The sequence below is a fragment of the Buteo buteo genome, chromosome 15 (assembly GCF_964188355.1).
Source record: "Buteo buteo chromosome 15, bButBut1.hap1.1, whole genome shotgun sequence".
In the NCBI taxonomy this organism is placed as follows: Eukaryota; Metazoa; Chordata; class Aves; order Accipitriformes; family Accipitridae; genus Buteo; species Buteo buteo.
The window spans coordinates 11,403,941-11,430,545 of record NC_134185.1 but is presented as its reverse complement, the minus strand read 5'-3'; the positions used below and the strand labels follow the sequence as shown (position 1 = coordinate 11,430,545).

The window sequence follows — 26,605 nt, the reverse complement described above, 5'->3', positions numbered from 1 at the left end:
ACAAGCCTCAGTTAACGCTAGAGCATTACATGACTACTTTAATTAATATTAGATTGCATTTGGTGGCTTATTGCCTGCTTGTCCAAATGCTGGGTGGCAAGCACACTGATAATGAACTTAATTTAATATGCATAAAACAGACCAGATGATAACCACTTCATCTTCAAAAGGGAATCATAGGGGAGCACTTCTCCGTAGTTCAGGGGAAGCAACAGAATTCCTGTTCCAGAAGAATACTGAAGTATGTCATATTCCTATTACAGAAGGAATACAGCAGTTTCTGTTAACCTGCCTCTGAAAGACGGAAGGCTGCTACTCATTTGCCTTACTAAACTTTCAAATATGTCCTCTACCATGAACAATCAAATATACGGGCCTGACAAGTTACAGCATGTCAGCAGAGCCCTGACAACTGGCACTTGGTATCCTAGCTCTTATATGAATTTAGCTGAAGGTGCAGGTGAAAGAACTTTATATACATTTGGATTAAATACCATGCCATAAGGAAGTCTGCTCCTATTTATCATTCAATATCTGTTTTTATTTGTTAAATGTTTTCAATGATTGCAACATCTGGTAAAATGCTCAAAATATACGTATGACAGATTTAGTGAGTAATGTTTGCTGATCTGTCCAATTTCTTATCTTACATCACTCTTCCGTATTATTAAAACCACGAACCATGTACCAATAAAGAATATAAACATCTCCTGATTTTGTGCATGTATTTAAAAAAACAATCTGGAAAAATCTGATGGTTTGATACAATGACAGGATATTACCAGGGAAAATTATCCCCATTGGTCAGATTATAAAACAGCTTTTGTATAATCTGCAATGGAATGTATGATGGTACACACCCACCTTCTAGTTTCTGAAACTGGGTCAAGAAATCCTTCAACTTCTCTACTGTCTTATCAAACTCGTTTCCAGAAGATGACACAAAAATTTCCACACATTGTTGAAGCATGGTTACCAAATCAGACTTATTCAACATCCTAAAAGACACAATAGTTGGCTGAAGTTGAACCACAGAATGATGAAACAGCTTTCAACATTCTTAGTTGAAAAGAAGTTTAAAAATAATTTGTAAAACTCCTTTTAAAAGAGCAAACCTCCAAGATTTCAAGCATTCAGTCTTGCAGTAAAGTAAGTTTTTTTCCTTGCTGTCATTAACAGAAATAAAAAAGTATGTTAGGGTTCATAACTCATTCCCAAAAATGATAAATGAAACGGTAAAAAAAAAATCAGATTAGTATGTATTCACACATCCACAAAATCCATTACTCTTTGTGATTCAGAATGATTCTCAAACAAAATCCAAATTGCTGTTTTCTGTATAAAAACCTATAAACCTATAACCTATGCTATAAACCTAACCACCACTAGAATCCCAGAATCATTTAGGTTGGAAAGGACCTCTTGAGATCATCTAGCCCAACCTCCAGCCTAGCATTTACTTACTTTTAATTATGTATTAGCGCATTTTATAAATGTCACCAAGCACTGCTCAGTCTCAGAACCTTCATTTAAAAGATATCAAAGCAAGTCCTTGCAAATATCCACAAATGAAATCCAGAATTACAGTCATTGCATCAAGCCAGTATCATTACACATGCATGTAACTTTATTCATGCAGTGGGAGAAGTTCCCATTGCTAAACACTCTGGTTCTGAACAATCATAGCCACTGTTACCAGTAGCCCTTCCCAGCCTATTCTTGTGCTTTTGCTTTGTCTTACACAAAACAAAGGTGCTCATAGTTTAAGGATTTTAGAAGACATAAGAAACACAGCTATGCAAAAAAGGGAGCGTGACAAAAGAATGAAATGATCGTAATCAATCAATCAGTGTGTCAGGCAGTGGGTCTCCATATTAGCTACCTAAAAATTGACTAAGAGAGTTTTAAAAAAGAATTTAGAAGAGGCTGGGGAAGCTTTATGGATGTCTGGAGGGGCAATTGAAATTTGAGCTCTAGATTCTAACTAGCAGTTGATGCTAAATGCTTGTAAAGGCTAGAATTTGAAACATCAGTTTATCCGATTCAGGGTTATGGATTTTTGCAAGTCAGGTGTTGCCTTCAGATACACTTGTTTTTTAAAGAAAAGCATCAGGAGTTAACAACAGGAAGGGTGACCCTTGACCACACAAAACACTAGAAAACATTTTGAACTGTCATGTAAAATATAATGGGTAAACAAGATAGCCTTCTTCCAGGCCAGACAAAACACTGCAATAATTAAACACCTAAGATGGAGAGAGGATAATCAGATTTGGAGATCTGTGAATGGGAAAGAACAAATTTATTTTAGTAATGTTATTCAAAAAGAAGCTGCAAGTTCTAGAAAAAGTTATTTATGACAACAATGGGATTACAGGGCCCAAAGAACAGGCAAGAGGATGGTTATCACACACCAGGAAACAGTAAAGGATCCTTTTCAACCTTTTGGGTTTGAGATTACTACAAGGTATGCCAGGTATCAGAGAGTGGGATTAAGATTTTAATTCAGTTAAGAGACAGGCTTAAAGCAGAAAGGAAGATCTCAGTTCATCTGAAGACAGTAAGTAAATCTATGTCTCATTATTCAGAGACAAGTTATGAAAGAGAAAAAAGGAAGCTAGGATGAGGTCCACAGAAACTCCTTCTGAATGCTGAAGTGGGGAATCGTCTGAAGAATTGATAACAGAGATTGGTCAACAACAAAATTACAACAGTCACAGAAGGGCAGGACTGTAATAAACAGTATGTGACGAATGGCATCAATGATTAGCAGACAAAACCAGAGTCCAGTATCTAGACAGAAGACAATAGGTCAGACAGTCCTCAAAGTTTTGCCACCTAAAATCTTGACCAAATGTCCCAGCCAGTTAGCTCCCAATAACCAATCAAGTGAGACACTCTCCAACATCTCTTAATCTTATCTCTCTTCTGATTGGGTTAATGCAATGTGAACTAGATATTTCTAGATAACTACATTAACGTAGAATAACTATTGGCTAGATTGCTAAAGTTAGATCACCTGAAACACCATCTTCGGGGAGAGCACTTTTTAGCAGAAGGGATAAAAGCCAGTCCAAGGAAAGGCTGCAACAGGGAAACAACCAACCAACCACAAAAGGAACTCAGTGCAACAACTGAAACCCCCACATTCAAACATAATTCATGAAGGGCAAAAGAGAGACTTTGTTAGAAGTCAAGAAATAAGCTCATCAAAAGCTTCTCTATTTTTTACTTTCTAAATACAAGGAAAAAATTTGGATTCCAGAAAAACACTGAAAAGAAGAATAAGGAATGGGAAAGGGTGAACATAAGCATATCAACAGGTGATGTGGCCCCTGGGAAATCAGAGATATTAAAGAACACTGAATAACTTCCTTACCTGAGCAAAGGGGAAAAAAAGAAGATTGTGAGTAGAAGGGGAAAGACAACGTTTTATAATTTTCTTCTAAAAGATAACAGCAAGAGTCTATGCAGAAAAAGCAGAGACAAGAGGAAGTATGTGTAAAATGGCAAACAGTTAAAATTAAAAGCTGAAAAAAATAATCAGCACAGCTAGAATCCCAAGTATTTGAAGGAATTGTGTTGAAGGAGTTTTGTTAGAAAAATGACAGAATTCCCGAATAAATAAGAAAAAAAAAGAAGAATTATCTAATGAAAGGAATGACTGTGATCACTGTATCAGAAGCTCCCACAGTGGGAGCCAGGACCAGAGGAAAAACAGGAGGGAGATAAACAGATAAGAAATACAGGGGGAGCAAGCCAGATTCTCATGGCAGCATCGACTTTCATACAGGAGAAGAGGCAGATGAATTCAGTGTGGAAGAAAGCAAATTAAACATAGGAGGAGAAAAAAGAGGAAAAAAGGGCCAAGAGTTATTAGAGATTATAGAACAGACAGTACAGGAAAGCAAAATGACACATTTGTGGGCAAGAGTTGATAAGTGTTGTCAGGATTCAGGAGAGTCAGAGAAGGATTAAGAAGGAAAGACTGTAGAAATGACAAATCAAGCATGTAATCCTTTCAAAGTGATGAGGGTAAAGAACATAGCACAGTGGTAATGCACAAGAACCACTCAGTATGGCAAAGGTACGGTTTGAAGAGTATGTTTCCGTGTGTATATGAACCCAGAAACTTATCCTCCACCCACCACTGACATGGTTTTTCTATGCAATTTTACTGTCAGACATATCAAACCTCACAAGCTCAGAGGCTCTTGAAGAGGCAGTAACAGTAACGGTGTTGCATCAGTTCCTTGTGCGACAGAACCAATGTATTATTTGAATAAATGCAGCTATCATCAGGAAACAGCCAGCTGCCATGATAAAGCACATTTAAAAGTTTGTAGCTGCAACATCGCAATTGAAGGGTTTTCTATTAAGAAAATTGGCTTAGATGACTTTTCCATTTTAAATGCTGACAGACAACACAAGTGTAGGCTCTCCTACAGTCCTGAGCTCACAATAACACAAAAAATTAACTCAGTCCCTGTACAAACTATTAGACAAAGGAGGCAGGGGGAAAGCAATTAAAAAAAAAAAAAAAAAAAAAGGCCTCAGCTACTCATTTGGAACAGATTCCAATTTTCACAACAGATTAAAATTTAGGCCAACTAAAACTAATTTTGTTGATAATATCTAACACAATCATACTTTAAAAGACAAAACCCAACTGATGTTCTCATTCACACACAGTAATCTCAGTGGTTTTAGCATAATTACTCAGGGCATAAGAGATATTAGAACCTGGTTGAGTTTCATGAAAAATGGTAGAAAAACAAAGTGAAAACAACAGTCAATTATACTTGCAAATAATCTTACAACTAGCTGCAAACACGTAATATCCTCAGCTTTAAGTTCCAGGATAACCGATGACTGATATCCTCCATGTGTACAGTGGTATTAAAACAAAATCACCTTGCTAGCTGAATAGATGACTCATACTCCTCTGTCTCCCACACTCGGTTTTCCAAACATGCACAGTGCAGCTCCCTGATCTGTTATGCAGGAGGTGAAGAAAGGATAAAGTGTTTTACAAACAAAGTAACGTGGAATTCTTGCAACAAGCTTTTCAAAGCAATATGTAATTTCTTTGGAACTTGTTTTCCAGAGATGCAGAATGATTGCAAAAGAAATGAGAGCATTTAGTATCTTACAGAACTAAGCTCCTATTGTTGCTGGAGTTTGTGTTGCTTTTCACCAGGTTTCAAACAACCAACATTCAGATTAAAATAACTGCAGAGAACAGAGAGGAACTCCAATCAAATGCCCCAGCTCAAACATCTTTTTATTCTCAAATACTGGGACAACCATGCTGATTTTGTAGTTAAAGACAGATTCTAGTAACAGTGTGGAATACATTGAGAACCAACAGACAAGTGTGCATGCACAGAATATGCATGCTCTTCTAGTAGAAGAAGAGATCACTTAGTATGAGAAAGTGGATTTAATGACATTAGAGCAATATGGCTATTAAGAGCAATTATCACTGTTCCCTTACTATCATTTTATTCTGTACAGAAGTTGCTAAAACTCAGTCTCTTAATCTGAAATTGACTACCAAGCTAATAGGTGGTAGAAGAGTTTACATTTATCTGCAATGCATACAGATAATCCAAGATATGGGGAAGTCAATGTGTAGATTCTTTTGCTGATCTGTGCATCTGTCTCCTCCTGGAAACTCCTTCCTGTTGACTGACACGGCATCATCCACACCACTAAAGAAACCACCCTCTGCCCATAGCAAGAAAGCATCTGTCGCCCTTTTAAGAAGCAGGGGGCAAAGCAGCAGAATAGTAAACAAAGAGAAAGAACAAATACTTTTTCAGATGTCATACTTTGAAACAAAAAACCCCGTGTTTCACTAAAATGGAATAACAGTACATCACCTGCTTGCCCAAAGGATACTTTGGAAGAGAAGATGTGAAAACATGAAGACATCTCAGAACTGAAACATAATTTTCATGGTAAACATTCAAGTCCTCCAGCAACTTCAGTGTTACTTCCTACAGTGACAGAATAATTGTTTTATAAGTCATTCTGACATCCATTTATTTAAAACTCTCATATAGTACTTAAAATGACTCTGAAGTTTTGCCATTGTGGTGTGCTATGATTTAAATCACCATTGTGACTGGAAATCACCACTATGAAAAAAAGCTATATTTCACAGTGCACTGCAATCACATTGCATATCATTAACTTTACTTTCTTCCTCCATGTCACTGGAGATTTGATCCTTATGATTTGCATTTTTATATTACAAATGCATTTAAAAACTTATTTCTTATATTGTGGGTGGCTGCTGTTTTTATTAATTAGGTAGACATAAAAAGACCAGTTCCCAGAAAATAAAGAAATATGCAGTTCCTGCTCCTATGTGCTCTTGACTTCTGTTTATTCATAGATTGAGAACTGCAGAGAAAAAAAAAGTCACATATTAGGAAAAAGAAATTATTAACTGCAGCTACTGAATTTACTGGATTGCATCTCATTATCTCTAGCCTCCCATGGAAGTGTATGTAACACTTCTGGAAAACTGCACTCGAAGTTTCTGGTAGCTGTATTAAAGTACTTTGGGCTCCTTACATTTACGTTTGTGAATCAGAAGATCTCTCACCCGTCTTCAGTCAAAGATAAAGAGGAAAAAACCCACAAGATTCTCTACATATTTTACTGCCATTTTGCTCAACCCTGAGCACACTATTCCAAATGGAAAGAGAAAAATAAAACAAGCCACTTAAGTTCTCTGAAGTTAAATTGAAACAAAGGGTAACAACGATTAAACAAAAAAAAAAAGGCAAAACCGTATCTGCAGGCAATATAAGGAAGTACTGACACGTGGAAAGATTAAGTATCATACTGCAAAGACTGAAAGTAACAAAGCACTGCAAAGAGCTTTCTGATATTAAAGAAGTTTGAGGTGATTAAAAACATTAAAGTAATTTCTCCCCATAGACTTTTTATCTATTAAAATTTAAGGGTCACTTACATAACAATTGTTTAAATGACTTCCAAGACCTTAGGGTAGACACGCGCAAGTTTGTATTTTAATTCTAAGCAGGATCATTAAAAAAAAATTATCCCCACCACAAAAAAAGCTGAGATAAGAAAACAAGTTCTCTTTAATGCTGCTACATCAATCTTATTCCCGCAAACCCAGAGCATTATAGCATCTATATTTCCCTCATCTTGTTTCCCAGCTCAAGACTGATGTAGTTAATATCCACAAATAGCAATGCAGTAGGACTATGTATTTTGCCAAATAATGGAGTAAAAAGGCATATTCTGTTTCAGAAGAGTTTGAAAACATTTTTAGAAGATTATGCAATGTTATTTCCATAAATATAGATCACCACATTTACATAATTTCAAATGAAATTTGCTATGAAAACTTTCAGAGAGTTGTAAGTAATTAGGATGTAAAATTGCTTTAAAACTTATTATTCTAAATATGTGGAACTCTTCCCATAGTTATTAAAAAAAAGTGGTGACAACATGGAATATAAATTGCAGCTGATAAAGGGTATTGTAGGTTTAGGTGCTAAGCTTGAACAGCAAGTTTACCTGGTTCTGAACATGAACAGTAAATTTATATGAAGTAGTACCATAGTGACTTTGAAAGTGCTTCAAAAGTTCAGAATGATATTGTAGATTAGTACAACATACAGAATAAACAGCACCTCATTAATGCAGCAGTAGGGCCTTTTCTTCTCAAGTAGACTACACTGCCAGTTTGGCAATGCAATAATAGTCCTACCCCATTGTAGAGATTAGAACAAGTATCTTCAGCTAAAGTTTGTCAGAAGCATCATATGCACATAAGCACAAGAATTCCAGCTTCTTTCCCAAACTTACAGGGTTAAGTTGATGAGTATTCAACTCTCAAAGTAGCAGCCCATTACATGGTCTTTAAACAAAGAAATAAAGAGTCTCAGCTGCTCATTCCCACTCCTTCCCTCCTGTTGTCTCAACAGAAGCATTTATGCACCTGCAGAGTGAACTGCATTGGGGAAATTCTGCAGAAACAACACAGCAAAAAAAATCCCACATCTTGTCTTTTTTTTTGGTCAGGTTACTTTAATTGGACTGTTTCTCTGATTATATTCATTACACAGCCACAAAAGCACTTGTGCTGGCATATCTGCCGAGGTGTGTATAAACAGCAAGGGAACAGCAGTAGCTTAAGCTATTTTTGCCACTGAAGACTATGGAGCATAAAATCACATCTAAATCACGTCTCGCCTTGATTACTGTAATTGCACTGCACTTGCAAACTTGCCTGGTACCAACCTCTCTTCCAGCCATTACCATTGCTCTTCAGGCTTGAAAGGTCCTTACGGACCAGGAAGGTCTGCTAGGATAAATTAATTGCTTTATCTCCAGTGGTACCATTTGCCTGACAGGTTACCTATACTTGAGATGAAGAATTAGGAGAAACCCTTTGCCCTGAGCAATGCTTCTACTGGGAGTAGTTCAGCTGGTGAAAAGAACCAACAGATCTTTGTTGGTGAATTCCTAAGGGGCTCACAATAGTAGTAGCCTGACTTTAATCACTTGACAAACCTTCAGATAAACATGCAATGTAAATTAAAGTTTTAATCCTGTATGACATCTGGTGTGAATGTGTGCCTTGGGACCCAGACTGCCGTACTGAGTTCAATCAGAAACTACACAGAGGGTATGGAGGATTAAGAGCTTATGAAATAACCTCCAAGATTACTTACTCATTCTTCAAACACTTCACTGACTTTCCAAGAAAGTCAGTCTGAGTAAGCATTAAAAGACCAGGTCATAAATAAACCTTGTAACCTTCTTTTTAAGCAGTTATATTTCTAGACATAGCTAAAAGTTGATGTAAGAAGAGTTGTGCAGCTTTGTGTAAAGGTATACCTGGCAACCCTACCTAGAGATTCAGAATTTTGACCTGCTGATCCTAATTATCAATTACTGGACATGAAGCACAGTATGTACTGTATGAAAGATGTTATACAGAACTATACATCTTAGTCTTGTATTTTATTATGCTCCACAAACTAATACATTGGGAAAATTATTTTTGCTCTCCAAAGACATTCTTAAAACTTTACCTTTAAGCAACTGTCTTCTGTCAGCAGTGCAATCTGTTTTTCTGATACCTGACCTTCTACATACCTGATGGCAAAAAAAACAAGAACATAAAAATTATAATGTAAAGTATGATTAAAGATTACAGGGTTAAAAAATTAAAAGTTAATGCTGCTATAAGGATTTCTTTGGAAAGATTCAAAAAGGGACAGTCAAATCCAGCAAGCTGAAAGGCCACTCCAAACTCCTAGAGATTATGCTCCAAGTCAGCTTAACAAGTTCAAGAGTGATTTATGGTTATTTGTCATAATAGCTTGTTTCTGTATTAAGAACAAGAGGAAAAAAAAGTTCAAGTGATTACACATCACAGAAGCTGTACTCTGTAGACCAGAAGATTAAGGCTTCCTGAAATAATTTAGAACTGTCCTCCTTTTGATTGATTTACCTTTGCTATAGAAACATATGCACAAGTGATCTACAGTTTTCACGGAACTACATTTACAGATTCCTTTTATCTTTTTTAAAGCTGACTAAATACTAGACTGCCCAAAAATTTATTCCCCTTTTACCTTCTAAAAGAGGGCAGTCTTCGAATGTTTTCACACTGATCATGTGATAAATAATTTATTCTCTTCTTGGCGTCTACCAGTTGGCAACACAGTACACTAAGAGGCTGGGAATAGAAGTGCTCAACGATACAGAGCTGAAAACAAAGCAAGAACCAGTGATGTTAATAAAATTCATCCTGTTATATCTACCTTTTAATGCTTTCTTATTACTACAGTGCATATACTATAATGGTAGTAATGGTATTCCTTAAAAAAAAAATTTTCATTACCATTCATAAATATTCCATAAGTCACTGCAGGACACTGATTATTCAGTTTTAAATACTGTTACATAGTTACCTTTTTTGCTGTATGTGCTATTCATTTTCAGTACCTCATCTTTCCCCTCATCTTACATAACTGTAACTATAGCTTGTCAAGTATTTTCTATTCACTTACATGAACTACTGCATTTTTTAGGTTACATATTCAGCTCCAATGCTCACAAATAACAAAGAGTATATATTTAAAGATGTGAAGAGCAACTACTGTACACAAGCAAACTTATCACATGTTCTAATTTCAATTTGTGTTTCATGTACACAAAAATACACTGTTAAGCTCTTACTATGTATACATACAAACATGCTTTATCACTCATTTCAGCTGCACTAAATGTTTGTAGCATCAGGGCCTTGCAGAATAGTAGCATATACTCATCACATCTATTCTTAAAAAAACAAAACACCACAGACAGACTACCCCACTAAAAATTTTTAAAACATAAACTGTGAAAGAGGAAAGACACTTCCTGTCAGAAAAGTTAACACTGCTCTAGACATAATGAGATGATGGTGATCCCTTGTATCTATCACTTAGGAAATCTGATCTGAAATTGCTTCATCCTTGAATACTTTTAACACACAAGGACGCAGCCTTATGCTGTCAAGGCTAGGACTTGTATTTTCATATCAGGCCAATGGGGAACCATTAAATCCTGGTGACTCTTTCAAATAAGAGGAGTTGAAACCTATGAAAGCCCACACAGGTCTGTCTGCAGAAGAGGTACTACAGCCAGGATATTTCTCCTAGCCCGTGTAATCATTGAATCTTAGATATCAAAGAACCTGAGACACTCTAAAGGTATATGACACTAAAAGCGCAAATTTTACTAAGAAGTACACACATGGAACCAGGCAAGAAAGAAACTATTTCACAATCCTGCATTAGAACAGATTACAGGGACTACAGATTCTTTGGAGAACTCTTGTCTGCAACCCACAAAAGCTACAAGGAGACTCAGACAAGGAAATACATCTAGATATAAAGTTCTATATAAACCAATAAAAATACAATTATCATGCTCTGCATAGACTATTTTTGGAAACCTTGAAGTCTTCCACTTTGTCTCCTGAGAGACTAAATGTAACACCCGCATTGCTGCACAGCTGCTTGGAGCACAAGCACCACCTACTCTGAGGCGCGAAGTAAGTGACACTACAGCTCCTGTTTCCCTGAAAAGGTAAGAAATGTGCATCCAGAAACTGTGCCAGAGGAGTTCAAGCAGGGAAGAGACACTGCTGCAGCCTACTCACACCATGACAAACCAGAGTACAAGGACCCAGTACAGAGTATCAGAGCTGGAGAGTTCTGCCAGGGGTGTTAGAAGCTACAAGTTAATCTATAGCAAAATAGAGATCTTTCTACCCACTAAGGCAGGTAACCCCTTTAAATGTAACCTTTAAATAAATTTTTTTTGTGGCAGAATAAGCTTTTACATGCTTCATCATACCTGTCCTACAAGTTTTCCCTTAAAACCTTAGCAGTTAAAAGTTTTAACTTTAAAACACCTGCCTGTTCACAGATCCAAACTGTTTCCAAAGGACATTTTTTCATCCAATTCAGTGACAGCAAGATTAGGGCCTAAGAAGTCTTTCAGTGCCTAGTAATTACGCTTTATTTTCACAACTATAATTTGAATTCTTGTTACCATTGCCTACCTGAAATCCTTTGATAAAATTCTGGACAGAAAAATCGTGGTACAAGAATATGTTGATGAGTACCTGCAGAACTTTCTCACCCAGTTTAAAGGGAAACTGGGTTGTCAGAAGCAGCTAAGGGAGACAAAAAGGAAAAGCAGACATAGCAGAAATTCTTTCCTGTATTCAGCTCAGCAAAATTATATATACAATTTGATACAACTCTCACTATGTGTTAGCATTCAACTAAATGAGATACTAAATACTGCCAACTTCTAAACACAATACTTCTACTAAAATATCCAAAAATATCCATGCAAAGATTGTTTTTCAGTTTATTATTTCACCATATTTTTTAAGTACCTTTAACTAATATGCATTTGAAGTCAGTTTGACTTAACACTATTTTTGTATTTATTTTTAAAACTACAACAGAACAGAAATTGCTGTAACAACCAGGGATACCACTACTTTCAGCATATGTAAGAGCGACTTTGGAAATCCTGCACAAAGAATCGCACAGGCACAGCGTCTATATGGCTTGATAATTTGGATAACTCTGCTAATTTTTGACAGGTGGCAAAATTCAGGCTGAACTGTATTTTTCTATGTTTAAAGCTATCTTTTTCTGGAACAAAATAAAACTCAAATCAAAGCACTACTTTAATGAAGAGATGGGAATGTCAAAATGTAATTGCCCAAGTATGTATGCACAGATGTCAATGCCAATGTAAGATGAAAGCAGGTGCGTGAGCGTGTCTCAATGTGAGAAGGAAGCTCTCAGTATTAAGCTACGCTGCAGCTATGAGTAGAAATATCCAAAATCCACAGCTCTCGGGAACAGATTCCATTCCCAAAGCTTCAGACAAACCTGCTTTTAAAAGGCCACACATGTACACTGTGCTTGAATACACACACATACTCCTATTTAGAAAGGGAATTACCTTGTCAATTATAGTAGACAGGTGCTCCTTACAGGAAAGGGACTGGAAAAGCTCTATGCACAGCAGAGAGGAAACAGAGTGAGGAAGTAAGTTGTGGATAATCATTGGAGATGTAGCGATTCCAAAAATCAGTACTAGAGGTAATTCACGGATATGCTGACTAGATCATGGGGGAGGGGAAAAAAAACATAATAGTTACATTATAGAAAATCATGAAAAAAATGCATTATGTTCCTACTACAGCACTGAACTTAGACGAAGAAAGGGGTAAATTAAAAGATTTGTTGCCAGTAAACCAAAAGAGTTTTGATGTGGAGTAAAATGCAAAAGAAAGGAAGCTATTTAAAGCCCTAAATTAGACAAGCAAATTAAATTATATTTTAGGATTAAAATTTCAGGAAGTGGCATAAAAAGCATCTTTTCAATTAGAGTATTGTACTGGTCTTATCTTCCCAAAAAGTTATATTCAGAGAACTGGATCTTATAATATGAACTTTTTTTTTTTCCAAAGAAATAGAGAAAAAATAAGAAGAGACATTAAACAGCTAACAGTCTCAAGAAAATTTACAAATTTTACACCATTTAATAAATTTAAAATAAATATGAAACCCCTCTAACATTCTGTGTTCCCATTATACTTAAAAAAAAAAAAGAATTCCAACTTCTCCAGATTCAATCATCTTCTTCAGATAATTTTTTAGTATATGCTTTGAGAACCGATAACCAGGACAATGCTCTATTGCTCGTGAACAGCATACAAACTACATAAAATATAATGTTTTCAGTATTATTTCATCATTATTTTCCATTTTTTTATTAGTTTCAAGGAGATACAAGTTCTGCTATCTTAAATATCTTCTAGGTTAAAATTTACAATCTATTCCTTTCCTCTGTTTTCACTATGGCAACTTTTTGACCTTGGTGTTTTAATTGTTACCCACAATTATTTCATTTCTCTAACTCCTCAAAAGTCATTGCTAGAGACTTGAACATAAAACCAACAAACTTCATATATTACCGTCCACCACCGATAACCTAAAAGAATATCGGAGAGAAACTGAATGTTGTGATTAAGAAATCATAATAACCTCTCACATTTATCCACTTCACCCTTATTATTAAACGTGTTTAAGACTGAAATGGAAAGAATAAACCAACTCTCTACAATCATTCCAAAGATCTTTTTCAAAGTATTATGCAACTCCGCTAAGCTTCTCTTTTACCCATCTTCTACTTTAGTCAAGACAATCTTTAGTTATAAGATAATTTGAATCCTCTAAACCTTTTTTCTGAAGAGATGCAGTCTATTAAAAAAGTGTATTTGCAAATAGCAGACTGAGAGACCTGAACTACACCTCATCTACATTCCATATGCTCATAATTAGGTGTTTATCCTTGCCACAAAAAGCAAAATAAAACACAACACTTAAAAACCAATTAAAACCTCATTTTCCCCTGCCTTACACCCTAATTATTTCCAGATAATTGTGCATTTCTGATTTTACTTCTTGAAATGTTCCCTGGAGACCCCATCTGCCAGATCTGAAGTAGAAAAATATTTTTATTGTTGGTGTCTCAGCAAGTGAAACTGCCTAGCCTTGTTTTGAGGTAGTGTCAGGTGTGAACGCTGCAGCTGAATGAATTGTACAACTACGGCCCCAATTCTCCTCCAACTGTAGTTTCAACCTGGGGACTAAGTGTAAGATGCTCTTTTTGGAGAACAGAAGGGGGTTTTGATTAGAATGCATGAGATGACATTAAGGAAGACAGGTTAAGGAAGGACAGAAGCACAGGAGCACCTGAAGTAGTCAGCTACTCAGTACAGAGCCTGGCCAACACTGAGAAATTCTCTGGGTAAGTTTTATATACTCCTATTAGTAAGCTAGTGACCTTTAAGCAGCATTACATCAGTAGTCAGACAAAAAATATACTCTGAAAACAATTTTAAAAGTCTACAGAAGAAAGACAGATCTAGGCATCTTAAAAATCAGTTTCACAATCATTAATTCTGTAACAACTAGTACCAATAAATCCTCTTATGTGAAGAATTAAATCAGCCACCCAATATATCTCAACCCAGCCCGTAGGCACTCTGGTTCAGAGTCCCAAGTTAGCTTTAGGGTAATTTATCCTCAAAACCTAGCAAATAGGTTTTTGCTCAATCACTGCTATAAAGAAGCAGCATCAATATTTGATTCCAACTCTCCATTGGCCTCATTGTTACACTTCAAAACAGCTGCAAATAGAAAATGGGTAAAGGAGTGAAAGAACTAAACTTCAGGTCATGTTACCTGCTGATGACTATGAAGTCTTGAAGTACTTTTGTGGTGAAACTTTCCATGTCTTTGAATATAACTACAACTGGAGGAGATTGCCAGTGTCTCGAAGAGGAAGTTCTTTTTTTGCTCAGAGTTTCAGAATCTGTTTTCTTTCAAGCCATTCGTTACACATTAATAAACAGAAGACAGTAAAATAAAAAGATTGAATCACATCTCATCTACTATAATGCTCCAAGGTGACATGACTGACTTTTTGCTACAGTTGTATTTATTATTAGCATCCAGAATTACAATTTTTCTTCCTTCTGTTTGGCACAGCATGAAGTACAACGGATAAATTAATGTTAAAAACCCATAGTACAACAAAGAAAAGAATAGCTCTGTGGGACAGAACTGGTGAAGTTCTGTTGGGATTAAGGGAGAAGATTTGAGTTGTGTAAACGGACATTGCCCATTTCCTATATCTTTACCCAGTATTAAAAAGAGCAAGTACCCATTAAACTTTTGTTTAACACAGTGCTCTGATGAAGTCGTCAAACCCAGTTCTAACTTTTATTCATGACAGAAACAAATCTTAAAACTTCATTAGCTTTATTAAATACAAAGATAGAAAAACATTTTGAAAGTTATTTTCTCACTGCTTGTCAATGTAGTGTAGGCTGCAGATGACATAATGGCACATTAGCACCAATATGGTGCCTTTTGCTTGGATGGCTGTTCTTTCTTAAAGATTTGTTTTAATAAACAAACCATCTCATCACTCCTGGGAAAAAAGCATCTGGCATGAAGTTGATACTGCATTTTAAGCTTCTAGTTCCCAATTAAACAGATGACAAAATCGTACTTTTTGCTTGTTTTTCAGAATTTTGACCTTCATACCTCATCAGAAACTAACTCCACATTTATATATGTTACAGATTTATATTCAAATGACCTCAATCTCAGTTATTTCTTAGTATTAAATTAAAAGCTAACCTTTGACTTTTTTTTCACTACAGCACAGAAATTTGAGTTATTCTGTTTCTTTTTTAAAAGCATGAAAGGTCAGGTATTTTTATAAACTGGTGACACAAAAAAAAGAAAATCATACCTTTGTTACACTCTCATACCAGTTGATAAGAGAAGTCATTGAACAACGTATTCTATTCTGGGAAACCTGCACATAGTCCTCATCTTCCAATGAGTCCACATCTATGTAGCAGTTCATCAGCTGCCCCATCAGCTTCTGCATCAGATTTTTTATGCCTTCACAAAACATTTTTAGACACACAGTAAAGACATTTGGTTATTCGGTAACACTTCTCCAACTCATACTCTAAAAAATTACCCCAAGTTATCACTTACTATTTTTCACTTTTCTAATTATTCTCCTTTTCTCTCCAGAATGCACATCTCATGCTCCAGAAAGCTTGAAAGTGTTTATGATATGCATGTTGTTAATGCAATAAAAATTATCCTAATAATTTGCCTAGATAGCAACAATTCAGGTTAAGATGTTGGCCCTGCACCTTTCCTGAACTCCAGCCACAGGCTATTAAGAGTGACCTAAAAATAAATAAGGCAGCCAATCCACAGATCTGGAGATGCTGCCACAAAACTTTATTCTTCCCATTCCCTCATTGTAATAACATGACTGTAAGCATTTAAAAAGTAGAATGCATGCACACACTGTCCTATTAAACAAGGGGAAAGCCAACCTACAATATCAATATGCAATACACTAAGCAGCATGCTCTTGACATTTACACTACAACTAAGTAGTATTTCAATCTTCATTGTTTTAAACAGAACTGGATAGCTCTTAAAATACAGTAGGCATTACTGCTACATTAACATGGGATTGAGCAAATCTTTAGAAATTTTCAAGATCCCTCCATCCCATTATTTTTATATTTGGGGGAAAAAGTTAGAATTTTTAATTAATTGATAGCTTACTTAGAAGAAGCAGCACAGCTATTGCAGTATTTACCTGGGCAATCTTTGGCTTCCAGCAAGGCTATATAAGGAGTAATGTTATTCTGAAGGACTTCTGCGAGACTTCTAAAAGTCAAGTCATGATCTGTAACATTTACACCTAGAAAAAAGACAGGTTCTTAAGGGCATTTTTCCTGCGATTTGTGACCACAATGACTGAATAATAAACTGAACAGCAGACAAAAAACAGAAGATACCTCAAATATTCAAGGAAGGCATGAAAAGCATCACATCATCTATGAGGAAAGATGAAAAACTAGCACAAGATTAGACATACATGTTAATACTAGCTGATTAAAAGGAACAGGGAATCACTGCAAAGACCCCTCATATAGTTTGTGTTTTGTTTTGTTTTTTTTTTTAAAGAAAGATTTGTCAAGGGTGCAAACCTGCAAGGAGTGTGACTGGTTTTCTAACTTCCCTGCTACTTAGACCCTCAGAAGCCAAACCCAGTCATCTAAGGCCTGCAGACAAGATGATGAAATTCACCTTCTCTAGAAGAGTAGCGTATATACCTGAGACCTGGATCCTCACATGGCTTATGTAAGCAGGAAAATTACTACAAGTTAGTATGACCTATAGTCTGAATTGACTGTGAACTACTCAAGATTTATGGCCTTTGTTAACATCCTTTAGTAAAAAAAAAAAAAAAAACAAAAAAAACAAGCCCCTCCAGAAGGAAATTCACAGCTTCTTCCACAGAAAAATATTCAGAGCAGGAACTTACCACTTTCTACTACCTACAAAAGTAGACTACCTTCCAGTCTTAGCACTCACATGGTAAATTTGAAGCACAGGCCTGATTTTAGGTTCCCTAAAATGATCCACTGAAAATGCAATCAGGTTGCCTTGAACCAGGTTTAGGATTACAGTTACAACCCTTTGAAAGAAAGGAGTAGGGACAAAAACAAAAGAAAGACTTCAGAACTTCACTATCTTCAGTAAAAAGATCTTCAGCTATTTTCTTCACCCTCTGCTCCTTTTCCAAGGTAATGACACTGCTTTCCTACACGTAAAGATGGACTGCAAGAACATATATCTGAAATACAGAAGCTGTGTAATTCCATGGTTAGTCATAGAAACCACCAAGCATGTTGGTGGCAGAAACAGGGACAGAATCAAAGCATCTCCAGTGCCTCAGGAAAAAAAACCCACAACAAATCACTACCAGCTGCCTGAGACAGACCTTTAGGGAAGGTGTTAACTTGCTGGACTATTATGCATACAAAGGGGAAGAAGGTGTTATCCTGCTTCCTTCTCCCAGCCCAATCTCTTCTGTTAACTTTTCTGAAGCTGATATTGCTCACAGTAAATTGCTGGAAGTCAGCAATATATTTTTCTTTGATCTCTGTGTCAGTTTTAAGCAGATGTATGTAACAAAATATATCTTTAAAAAATTACCTAAGACAAGAGCTGCAGTAGGGATTTCTCTGGACTTCATCCGACAAGTCCATTCTGTTGTCTTCTCTTGGAACGCAGAATGAGACTGCCTCAAAAAACTCACTAGATTATCAAATAACTGCTTATTCAAGTCTTCCTGTATTTGCTGTAAACAAACACAGAGAGATTTTATTTATAAAAATGCGGTAATATCAGAATATCTTCCTTTTTCTACTCTTTCCTGCATAAATTTTAATCCTTAAAACTCCAGGGTAAAATTTTAAGTAACACTAAGTTTTCCTGTGAACTATAAACATGCTCAGTTATTCACTGTATGGCAAACACAGACATTTCCCATCTTGGAACTTCTGGTGAAATGCCTCAACAATAACTTGGAAAGCAAATGAGCTTAACTGTGCTGTCACACCACAGGCATTAAAGACGGAGAAAAAAACCCCATACTGACAAAGTGTAAGTGACATAGGAGGAATAAAACAATACAATTAGTTTCTGGAAGAATGTTCATGAAAATTCCTATTATTCCCTCTTGGCTTACAAAACACCTGTAAACATTTTTGAGAGATCTAAATGACATCAAACATTCAGCTCCTCCAAATCTAATTCAGGATGAAAGAAAAAAAAATAAAGAAAAGCACTAAGTATGTTTTATAGGAAAAAATACTAAACCACATGACTGCCACGTTTGCTACACTGTCTATTGCCCTTCAGGATGATTTTCATACAAGAATATGTATATGCAGGAATATATGGAAATGTGAGAGAAAACAGGGGAAGATAAAACTTTTAAAGGCAGATATATAGTGGTAGCATTTTATATTTCTTTTTTTATGTATGTGCCTTTGAAAAATCTGTCTCTACTCCAAGATATGCCTTCTGCTAGAACAGACAAAAAAACCCTGTACTCTGAAGTTCAAGATATCAATATATACTCTAGAACATAGATGTTAGAAACAAGATTAAACCTCTGCCCCCAATAAAATCATCATCAAGATTTATTAGCAACAAGAAGTGACATATACAGCAGTGAACTTGATTTTATACAAAGTTGCAAAGGCTGTCCCTAGCAGCATTGATGAGGCAGCTATCAAAGGAGTTAAGGTCACATCTCCAGGAGATTGTATACGATGCCTGCTCAAACACCTGAGCTCCATTTCCATGACACAGAAGAGTTCCTGTTGCTCTCCTGAGCAACTGATAAAACTGTACACAAAATAATCTTACTCTTTTCACCCTCTACTTACTAAAAAATATTCTTCTGGCCTTTCTGATGTTGACTGTGCACCTCTGAGCTCCCATCTCATAAACTCTATGGCAATTCAGAAGAAACTGTAACATGGCATTTTAAAAAAAAGAATTTAGGCCATCAGCTTTGTAACAGCGTTGTAACAACTCCTGTATTACCATATGTCCCATAACAATCCTCTGAGCTTCTGCTTCAGAATCCATCAGACCTTAAGCTTCTTCTGATTGTTATTGTACATGTTTTCACTAAGCTGTCCTAACAAGAACCTGAATTCTTACTTTGCATAGTTACAGTATGTATTATTTCTTCCAAAGAGCACTTGTGAAGTGCTACACATTTACTTAGCCTTCTTAAAATCCATCAGTCTTTTCTCATCAAAACAACTTTGTTACTGGCACTGTTTTGCTAGTGTTCCAGAAAGTACACTAAGCTGCTCTACATTTCAAGTGGCCAACTCATTTAATTGCATGACACTGCTTACTCTGGAAAAGTCATATGAACTGGAAGTTCAGTCCCTGCTATGACACTAGGTTTGGTCATGACTATCTGTTGTGTGGTCTGAAAACCATTATCTGCACATTAGAGCTAAAGTTACCATATTACAGCCCTGCACTTAGGCTTTTTGTTTCTAATCTGGATCCTGATAGTGCAACTGGAATTTCTCACCTTACAGGAAGGGAATGTTTCTGAAAGTCCTTGATGAGATGTATCATAATAAGAACATTTGTAAGGTCACTCCTGACAGCAGGGGTCAAAACTGGGGTACCTTGCAATATTGAAACAAATAAGGTCCAATATTCACCTTCCAAAAATGAAGGACAGTACCTGCAGTGCTTTTGCCAGCTTTTCATATTGTGAGAAGGCTGAAAGGATGTCACCACCAGATGACAGATGGTGCTGCCACAATTGCAGCACAGTTTATGATGGACATACAAGGACCAAGAATGCTCCGCAACAAAGCACCTGGAAGCTAAATCCTCTTCACTCTCCAACACCTCAAGGGGATACCAGAGAACTGGGAAAACACCAGCACAAGGACATGGCCTGCCAACGAATCATCAGCTAACAGTACCCTGGAAAAAACTTTGGAGAATATCCTGCTAGGTTCCCTTAGCACACTACTAGAACTTCAAGAATAAAAGTCCAAACCAGCAAGCCACGCAATTCCCAGGTATTCTGTAATGCATCAGGTTTACTACACCAGGGTTTGAAAGTATATAAGAAATAAAATTCTGACTGGATAAAGCCCTCACGTACCTGGTCTGACCTCACAGATGATGCCGCTTTGACCAGGAGTTCAGACTAGAAACTTTCTAAGGTCCCTTCCAACCTGAATTATCACACAATTTTATATGTAAGAACAATGATCACCTCCAAGTTTGCCAACAGTGGGATAAAAAGATGGTAATTCTAAAACTCAGTAGAAAAAAACATCAGATACCCCAGAAGATGGATAAAGAAAATTCTATGTATAGCAGCGAAAGTAACTGTAGGTAATCTGCCCTTGGGCAAATCAAACTCTAAGGCAAAGTCCATATCAATTTGTCAATATAGGATGAACTGTCTTCCATCAAGAAGAACAGAAGAAAGAATTTGGCAAACTCCTAGCAGCCTCAAAAAAAACAAGGGTAGGAGATTTAGAACAGGAAAGAATGATGGTTTTCCAGATAGCAACAGTTCTGTGCTTCTGAGTGGTTAAAGAAGGCTTTTGCTATGATGGGCTGTGCCTGCTGCTCTGGGAGAAATCCCACAGAGCACTAGGAAAAACACCACCGCTTCTTCAACCCAAAAATCCTGTAGCTACCGTTGGCAATGTAACCATTGTCTCAAAAGCCTTGACAACACTGTGCCAAAGAAAAAAGATCCAAGAAAAGGTCTTGAAGTAGCTACAGAACGTCATCTTCCCTATAGTCCACTGTGTAGCTGACAAGACAGCTTCTGGTCCAGCTGCCAACATTACTGCCAATGCTGGTAGCTAACCCGCCAAGCTGAAGCAGTTGGCAGGAAGATACCAAATATACATCCACAAACTTCTGTGTGTTCTCTATAATCAGCACCACGATGCAGTGCACTGCTTTGCACGGCCTGGCTAGCTATGGTTTGAAAAGGGTGCTGACTAGTCAAAGTGAGCTGGATCATGGAATAGTAGGAACAGAATTAGAGGAATTTATGAGTTTAGCCCAAGGGTCCAGATTGTAAGCTACATCCAGCTGGCTTCTACTGTACATCCCAAAACAAACTTTGGAAAAAAAATTCTCATAATGTCTAGAGCCCAACAGCAGGCACAGGAATATGGAACACTTGCCCAGAATCCTTGACACTGAATAGAGGAGGAAATCCCTGCTGTACGGAAGCAATTATTCATACCATAATGCAAGCCACCTGGCTATAGGGACACAACAACAGCATGCCATCTAACACACAACAATTAGGAGGCCACAGTTCAGTATGAAATTAACTCTGATCCCCACCAGAAAACCCCATTGACACTGTCCATGCTAATTCAATAGACTGTGCTTGCAGCTGTGTCATTCAGTATTTGACATCCATGCAGTTGTATTCACATAAATCCACTGCGAATCCTGGGCTGCTATGAACTCTGTAACACTGAGGTAAAGAGCAGCCTAAAATCCTCAGAGGGCTGGCAAGCATGTAACTGAATTGAAGGTAGAAAACAGCAGTATGCCAGGAATTAATAAAAAAGACAATTAGTAAGAAGAGAAGCTTAGAAGCAGCAGCTTGAAGCATCAAAAGCATGTAGTTCTGTGGTTAGAAGTAATGGATAATTGATGGATTTATTATTACTATTTTATATTCTGGACAGGGATTTCAGTCTCAGTCAATACTTCTGGCCCTTTTATTGCTTTAACTAATTGCCCTTTTAAGCGTGTGAAAAAAAGAAGGTCTCCAGAAACAAAGAAGCAAGCAGCGTTGTTATAAATGCAAAGCACCACTTTAGTGTGAGGTGCAAGACTCACCTCTGTTTCCGATTTGATCTGATTCCATAAAGACTGACAAGTAACAAACCGCAACTCAGAATCCTCTGAATCATTGTTTTTTATTCTGAAATCATCAGCTAGAAGACAGAAAGCAAAGGCAAGCACAAATAAGATTATTAAAACAAAACATTTTTTGTTGAGAAGAAAACAAAGCACCCGACTGAAACAAGAACATCTTAATATATATATACACCTAAGGAGATGACTTTTCTCTTAACCAATTAATTAACTGCTGGTATCTGGTAGAATAAGCAAGGGAAAAAGCAGAATCTATTACCCAGGTAAGCAGGCAAAAGGTAAAGAACTGGCTTCCATCTCAAGTCCCAGATGAGCTAAAGGCTAAATCAGAGCAAACAGCCTTTATTATTAAAATAAGATAATTTAAAAAAAACAACTTTCCCTTGTTTCAGAAAGTTTTGTGGGTCTCTTTCACCTAATAAATATTCAATCCTCCTTCACCATTACAGTCAGATATGAACCATAAAGGCTTGCAATAACAGATACATGAAAATCCTTTCTGTTCCCTAGGGAAGACACAGCTAACACCAATTTCCTGAAAATATTATGGTATAGTGGGAAAGGACTATCAGGTTACATGAAATACAGATTTATTTATTCTTTTAAAATACATTTAACCAACACAACTATGCCAGCAAAACTTTTTAAGCGCAAACCAGGCCTACATTTCTGGCTCACCTCTAAACTATCTCTCACTTCTATACATGCTCTTTATGAAAAAGAAAAGGAGAATCAGATCCTTTTTGGTAAAACAGTGTCTTGGCACATTTTCCAAATACATCTGGCTTCCCAGGTGCTGCTCTGCCTCACAGATATGAGTACAGAAACTCTCCACGAGCTTCCAACTAAGAAGGTAAGACAGAGCTCAGAGCTCCAGCATGGGCTTCCCACAGGGTCACAGCCTCCTTCGGGCACCCACCTGCTCCGGTGTGGGGTCCTCCACGGGCTGCAGGTGGATTTCTGCTCCACCATGGACCTCCATGGACAGCAGGTGGACAACCTGCCTCACCGTGGCCTTCCCCACTGGCTGCAGGGGAATCTCTGCTCTGGCACCTGGAGCACCTCCTCACCCTCCTTCTTCACTGACCTTGGTGTCTGCAGGGCTGTTTCTCTCACATGTTCTCACTCCTCTCTCCGGCTGCCGTTTTCTGTCTGTCCCAGCAACTTTTTTTCCTTCTTAAATATGTCATCACAGAGGCACTACCACTATCACTGACTGGCTCAGCCTTGGCCAGCAGCAGGTCTATCTTAAAGCTGGCTGGTATTGGCTCTGTCGGACACAGGAGAAGGTTCTAGCAGCTTCTCACAGAAGCCACCCCTGTAACCGCCCCCCACTACCAAAACCTTGCCACACAAAACCAATACACCTGGGAATAAGAACAGTAAGTTTCCTGAGTCTCAAACAACAACTATTTAAGCAGCATTATTTGTGGCTCCAGTTAAGAGTCAGTCCTGTTCAGTCTTTCTCAAATGACATGAGACCTGTATACAGAGCACACAGGCTGGAGAAGATAGATAGATAGATAGATATTACAAATACTAGTGGACAAAAGCCATGGGATCTTCACAAATGGCTTTTCTTTCTTCTTTTCCTCAAGAAACTTAAGCAAACTACCCAGAATATGACGAGACTTAGGAATGGGATATCATTTCTGACTCCCATAGCTTAAAAGTGGCTCACTCAGACTCTTCAGGTAAATAGTTTGTCAGTCAGTAAACAATTTATGGTAGCATGGAAAGGAGTTCTCTTGTAAAAAAAATGTGCAAAGACAAAGATAGCTATACAGTCTTGATTGCTGGAGATGAAAAAAAACATTTACACTAGTCAACAATTTGCTGGGGTTCCTCCAAAGAAATGAGTTTTCAGCAATATCGACATCAAGGAGCAACAAAAATACTCATGCAGCTATGACAGAACTCAATTAGATGTGGTAAACCTTCCAGGATTAACCCTTTTCAAGCATAGAAATATATATCAAAATGCACTAACCTGTTTTCTGAGACACCCTTCTCTTCTTGGGACTTGGTTTAAAAACAAAGCAGCCCTAAAGAATAGCAAAAAAATAGAAACTTCAATATAGACATCAATCTGACTGGCTCCTGAGGCCACTTTATTCTCCTTCAGTTTCAGTGCTCCATTAAACCAATAATTTGAACTGAATTACCAGCATCTTAAGGATATCAATTTGCATGTTGTCCCTTTATATCCCTGTTTCAAGCTGGAAAAACTAGTGGAAGCAGTATCCCAGCATACTTGGGAGAAACTTTTCCATCTTTCCACTATGTTCTTCAACTCAACCATCAACTAGAACAGCAGCAGATTCTTTAAATGTCTCATAACCTCCAACAGGTTTAGAATTAAGAGGAAACGATTCCCTGGGAACACATCATTAAAGTTTTCTCAGTACAGTTTCAGTTAAAAACAAAACAAAAAAGGAAGAGGCTGGGATGCATAGAAAAGGTGATCCAGAATAATGCAATGAGTATTATTAAGTCACTTACAAAAGCCAATGACATGCCCTAGCTACAGAAGACAAGTACATCCCAACTTGAAAAAGATGGTTAGAAGCAGAATGGTTTGGAAAAGATTCAGATAAATAAAAACCCTGGCTCCAAGGAAGTCCTCCAGGTAGAAGTCATCTCCCAGTTAGATCTGATCCTTCACAAAGGAGAAGGAAATAAAACACAAGTATTAAGCTTTGAATTCTGGAAGACTTTTTTCATTTTCATCTAGAAAATCTGAAATTTCTTCCCCCATCCTCTCAAATAAAAAATCATTTCTTTTGAAGAGTTATAATGATTTCCTATAGATCAGAAATCATATGAATTCCCCAACTCTCACTGTGAGGTTCTTGTGCTACAGCAAGGGAGAAGGAAACATACAAGTGTTCAAAATAGATAAACAAGACTGATTCAATCCTATATTTCTCATACAAGCAAAGATTACTGAATTCAACCTAGGACAGGTCAGCCACTAGCATAAGAATGATCTAGTGAAAATAAAACTCCAGAGGTATGTTCAATTTCGATCACAGGCACTAGTCTGTTGGGTGACTTCGGACATGTTATTTCCTTTCTTATACAAATAAGAAATTGCAGTAAACCACTGATAACAATATTGGCCTCCTCTGAAAAACAGCCTTATGAATTCCAGATGCTTTCAGATACCTTCCATTTTACCATGCATATTAACAACCATCTAAAAACGGCTGGACAAAAGTTGTAGTTATTCTACAGACCCTAAACACCCTGAAACAATTCCACTACAAAAAGCTATGCTACAGTCTTATTTATGCTGCAGTACGCACAACGTGTCAGAACAGTAATTCATGAGAGCACAGCTGGAATCAGCCAAATAACTATAAATCATATATATAAAAGAAGAAACAATGCATGCTTAATCAAATCAAACACAAGTATCATTTAGTGCTTTATAAGCATTGGATTTCCCTACATCGCTGAATGTAGCAGAGACCAGAACATAAAATGGCAAGGAAGTATTACATACATGACACGGCAGGCAAGGTGGGTAGTGTAACATGTCCCCACAACTACTCAAAGGCAACAGCCATTTCTGAAAAGGAGATCCACTTGTTTTGGATTAAATTTTAACTTTGTTTCAAAGTACTTCCCTTTATTCCTGAAAGTAGTAACCTGCACAGTGACTTCCACACCAAAGGATCACAATTCAGTGAAAAACAATATAAGGGACGAGAGTCTTCCAAAGATAAAACACATCCCTTCCTGCTGTGGACCACTGCTATTTTTGAGTACATGATCAAGCAAGACAGGAAATAAGTTTAAGCTTAAAATGCAGCATTTTAAGTCTCACTACATACTAACACTCTGATAAATGCGCTGTCCCTGCTGCCAACCCTGACTACAGGCCAGATAAAAGCTTTCAGCTTAGAAATATCAAGGTGATAATAGATATTTAACATTACGCGTGAGTGACACCACTTTTATTTTTATTTCTCCACTAAATTAGTTTTGGGGGAAGACGCAGTGAGTGTTTTAAAGTCGCAGCCAGCGATGCCAACAGACTTTAGCTGGAAGTGACCAAACCTACAGCCACAACACTACTGCTCAGTTCTAGGCGAGGTTTACGTCAAGTACGAGCACTTTTTGCGTCCTAACGGGACAGAGGAGTAAGACAG

At 37.2% G+C, this 26,605-nt stretch overlaps 1 protein-coding gene across 5 annotated transcripts in view; it reads right to left on the bottom strand.

Annotated features, from left to right (window-relative positions):
- ORC3 (origin recognition complex subunit 3) overlaps positions 1-26,605 on the bottom strand; it is a 37,091-nt gene that overhangs the window by 9,826 nt on the left and 660 nt on the right. For 4 of the 5 annotated variants that reach the window (XR_012653046.1, XM_075046585.1, XM_075046586.1 and 1 more), the window contains exons 2-14: positions 24,439-24,493; positions 22,410-22,507; positions 18,189-18,333; positions 16,783-16,887; positions 15,904-16,058; positions 14,826-14,962; positions 12,535-12,694; positions 11,612-11,725; positions 9,633-9,766; positions 9,087-9,150; positions 5,886-6,002; positions 4,915-4,994; positions 865-998 (exon numbers count right to left, since the gene is read on the bottom strand). Coding sequence is in view for 4 of the 5 variants with exons in the window: in XM_075046585.1 (XP_074902686.1) it covers positions 865-998; positions 4,915-4,994; positions 5,886-6,002; positions 9,087-9,150; positions 9,633-9,766; positions 11,612-11,725; positions 12,535-12,694; positions 14,826-14,962; positions 15,904-16,058; positions 16,783-16,887; positions 18,189-18,333; positions 22,410-22,507; positions 24,439-24,493 (1,498 nt within the window). In the remaining variant the exon portion in view is untranslated. The remainder of the gene's footprint in view (positions 1-864; positions 999-4,914; positions 4,995-5,885; positions 6,003-9,086; positions 9,151-9,632; positions 9,767-11,611; positions 11,726-12,534; positions 12,695-14,825; positions 14,963-15,903; positions 16,059-16,782; positions 16,888-18,188; positions 18,334-22,409; positions 22,508-24,438; positions 24,494-26,605) is intronic. The other variant, XM_075046587.1, reaches the window with a different exon arrangement.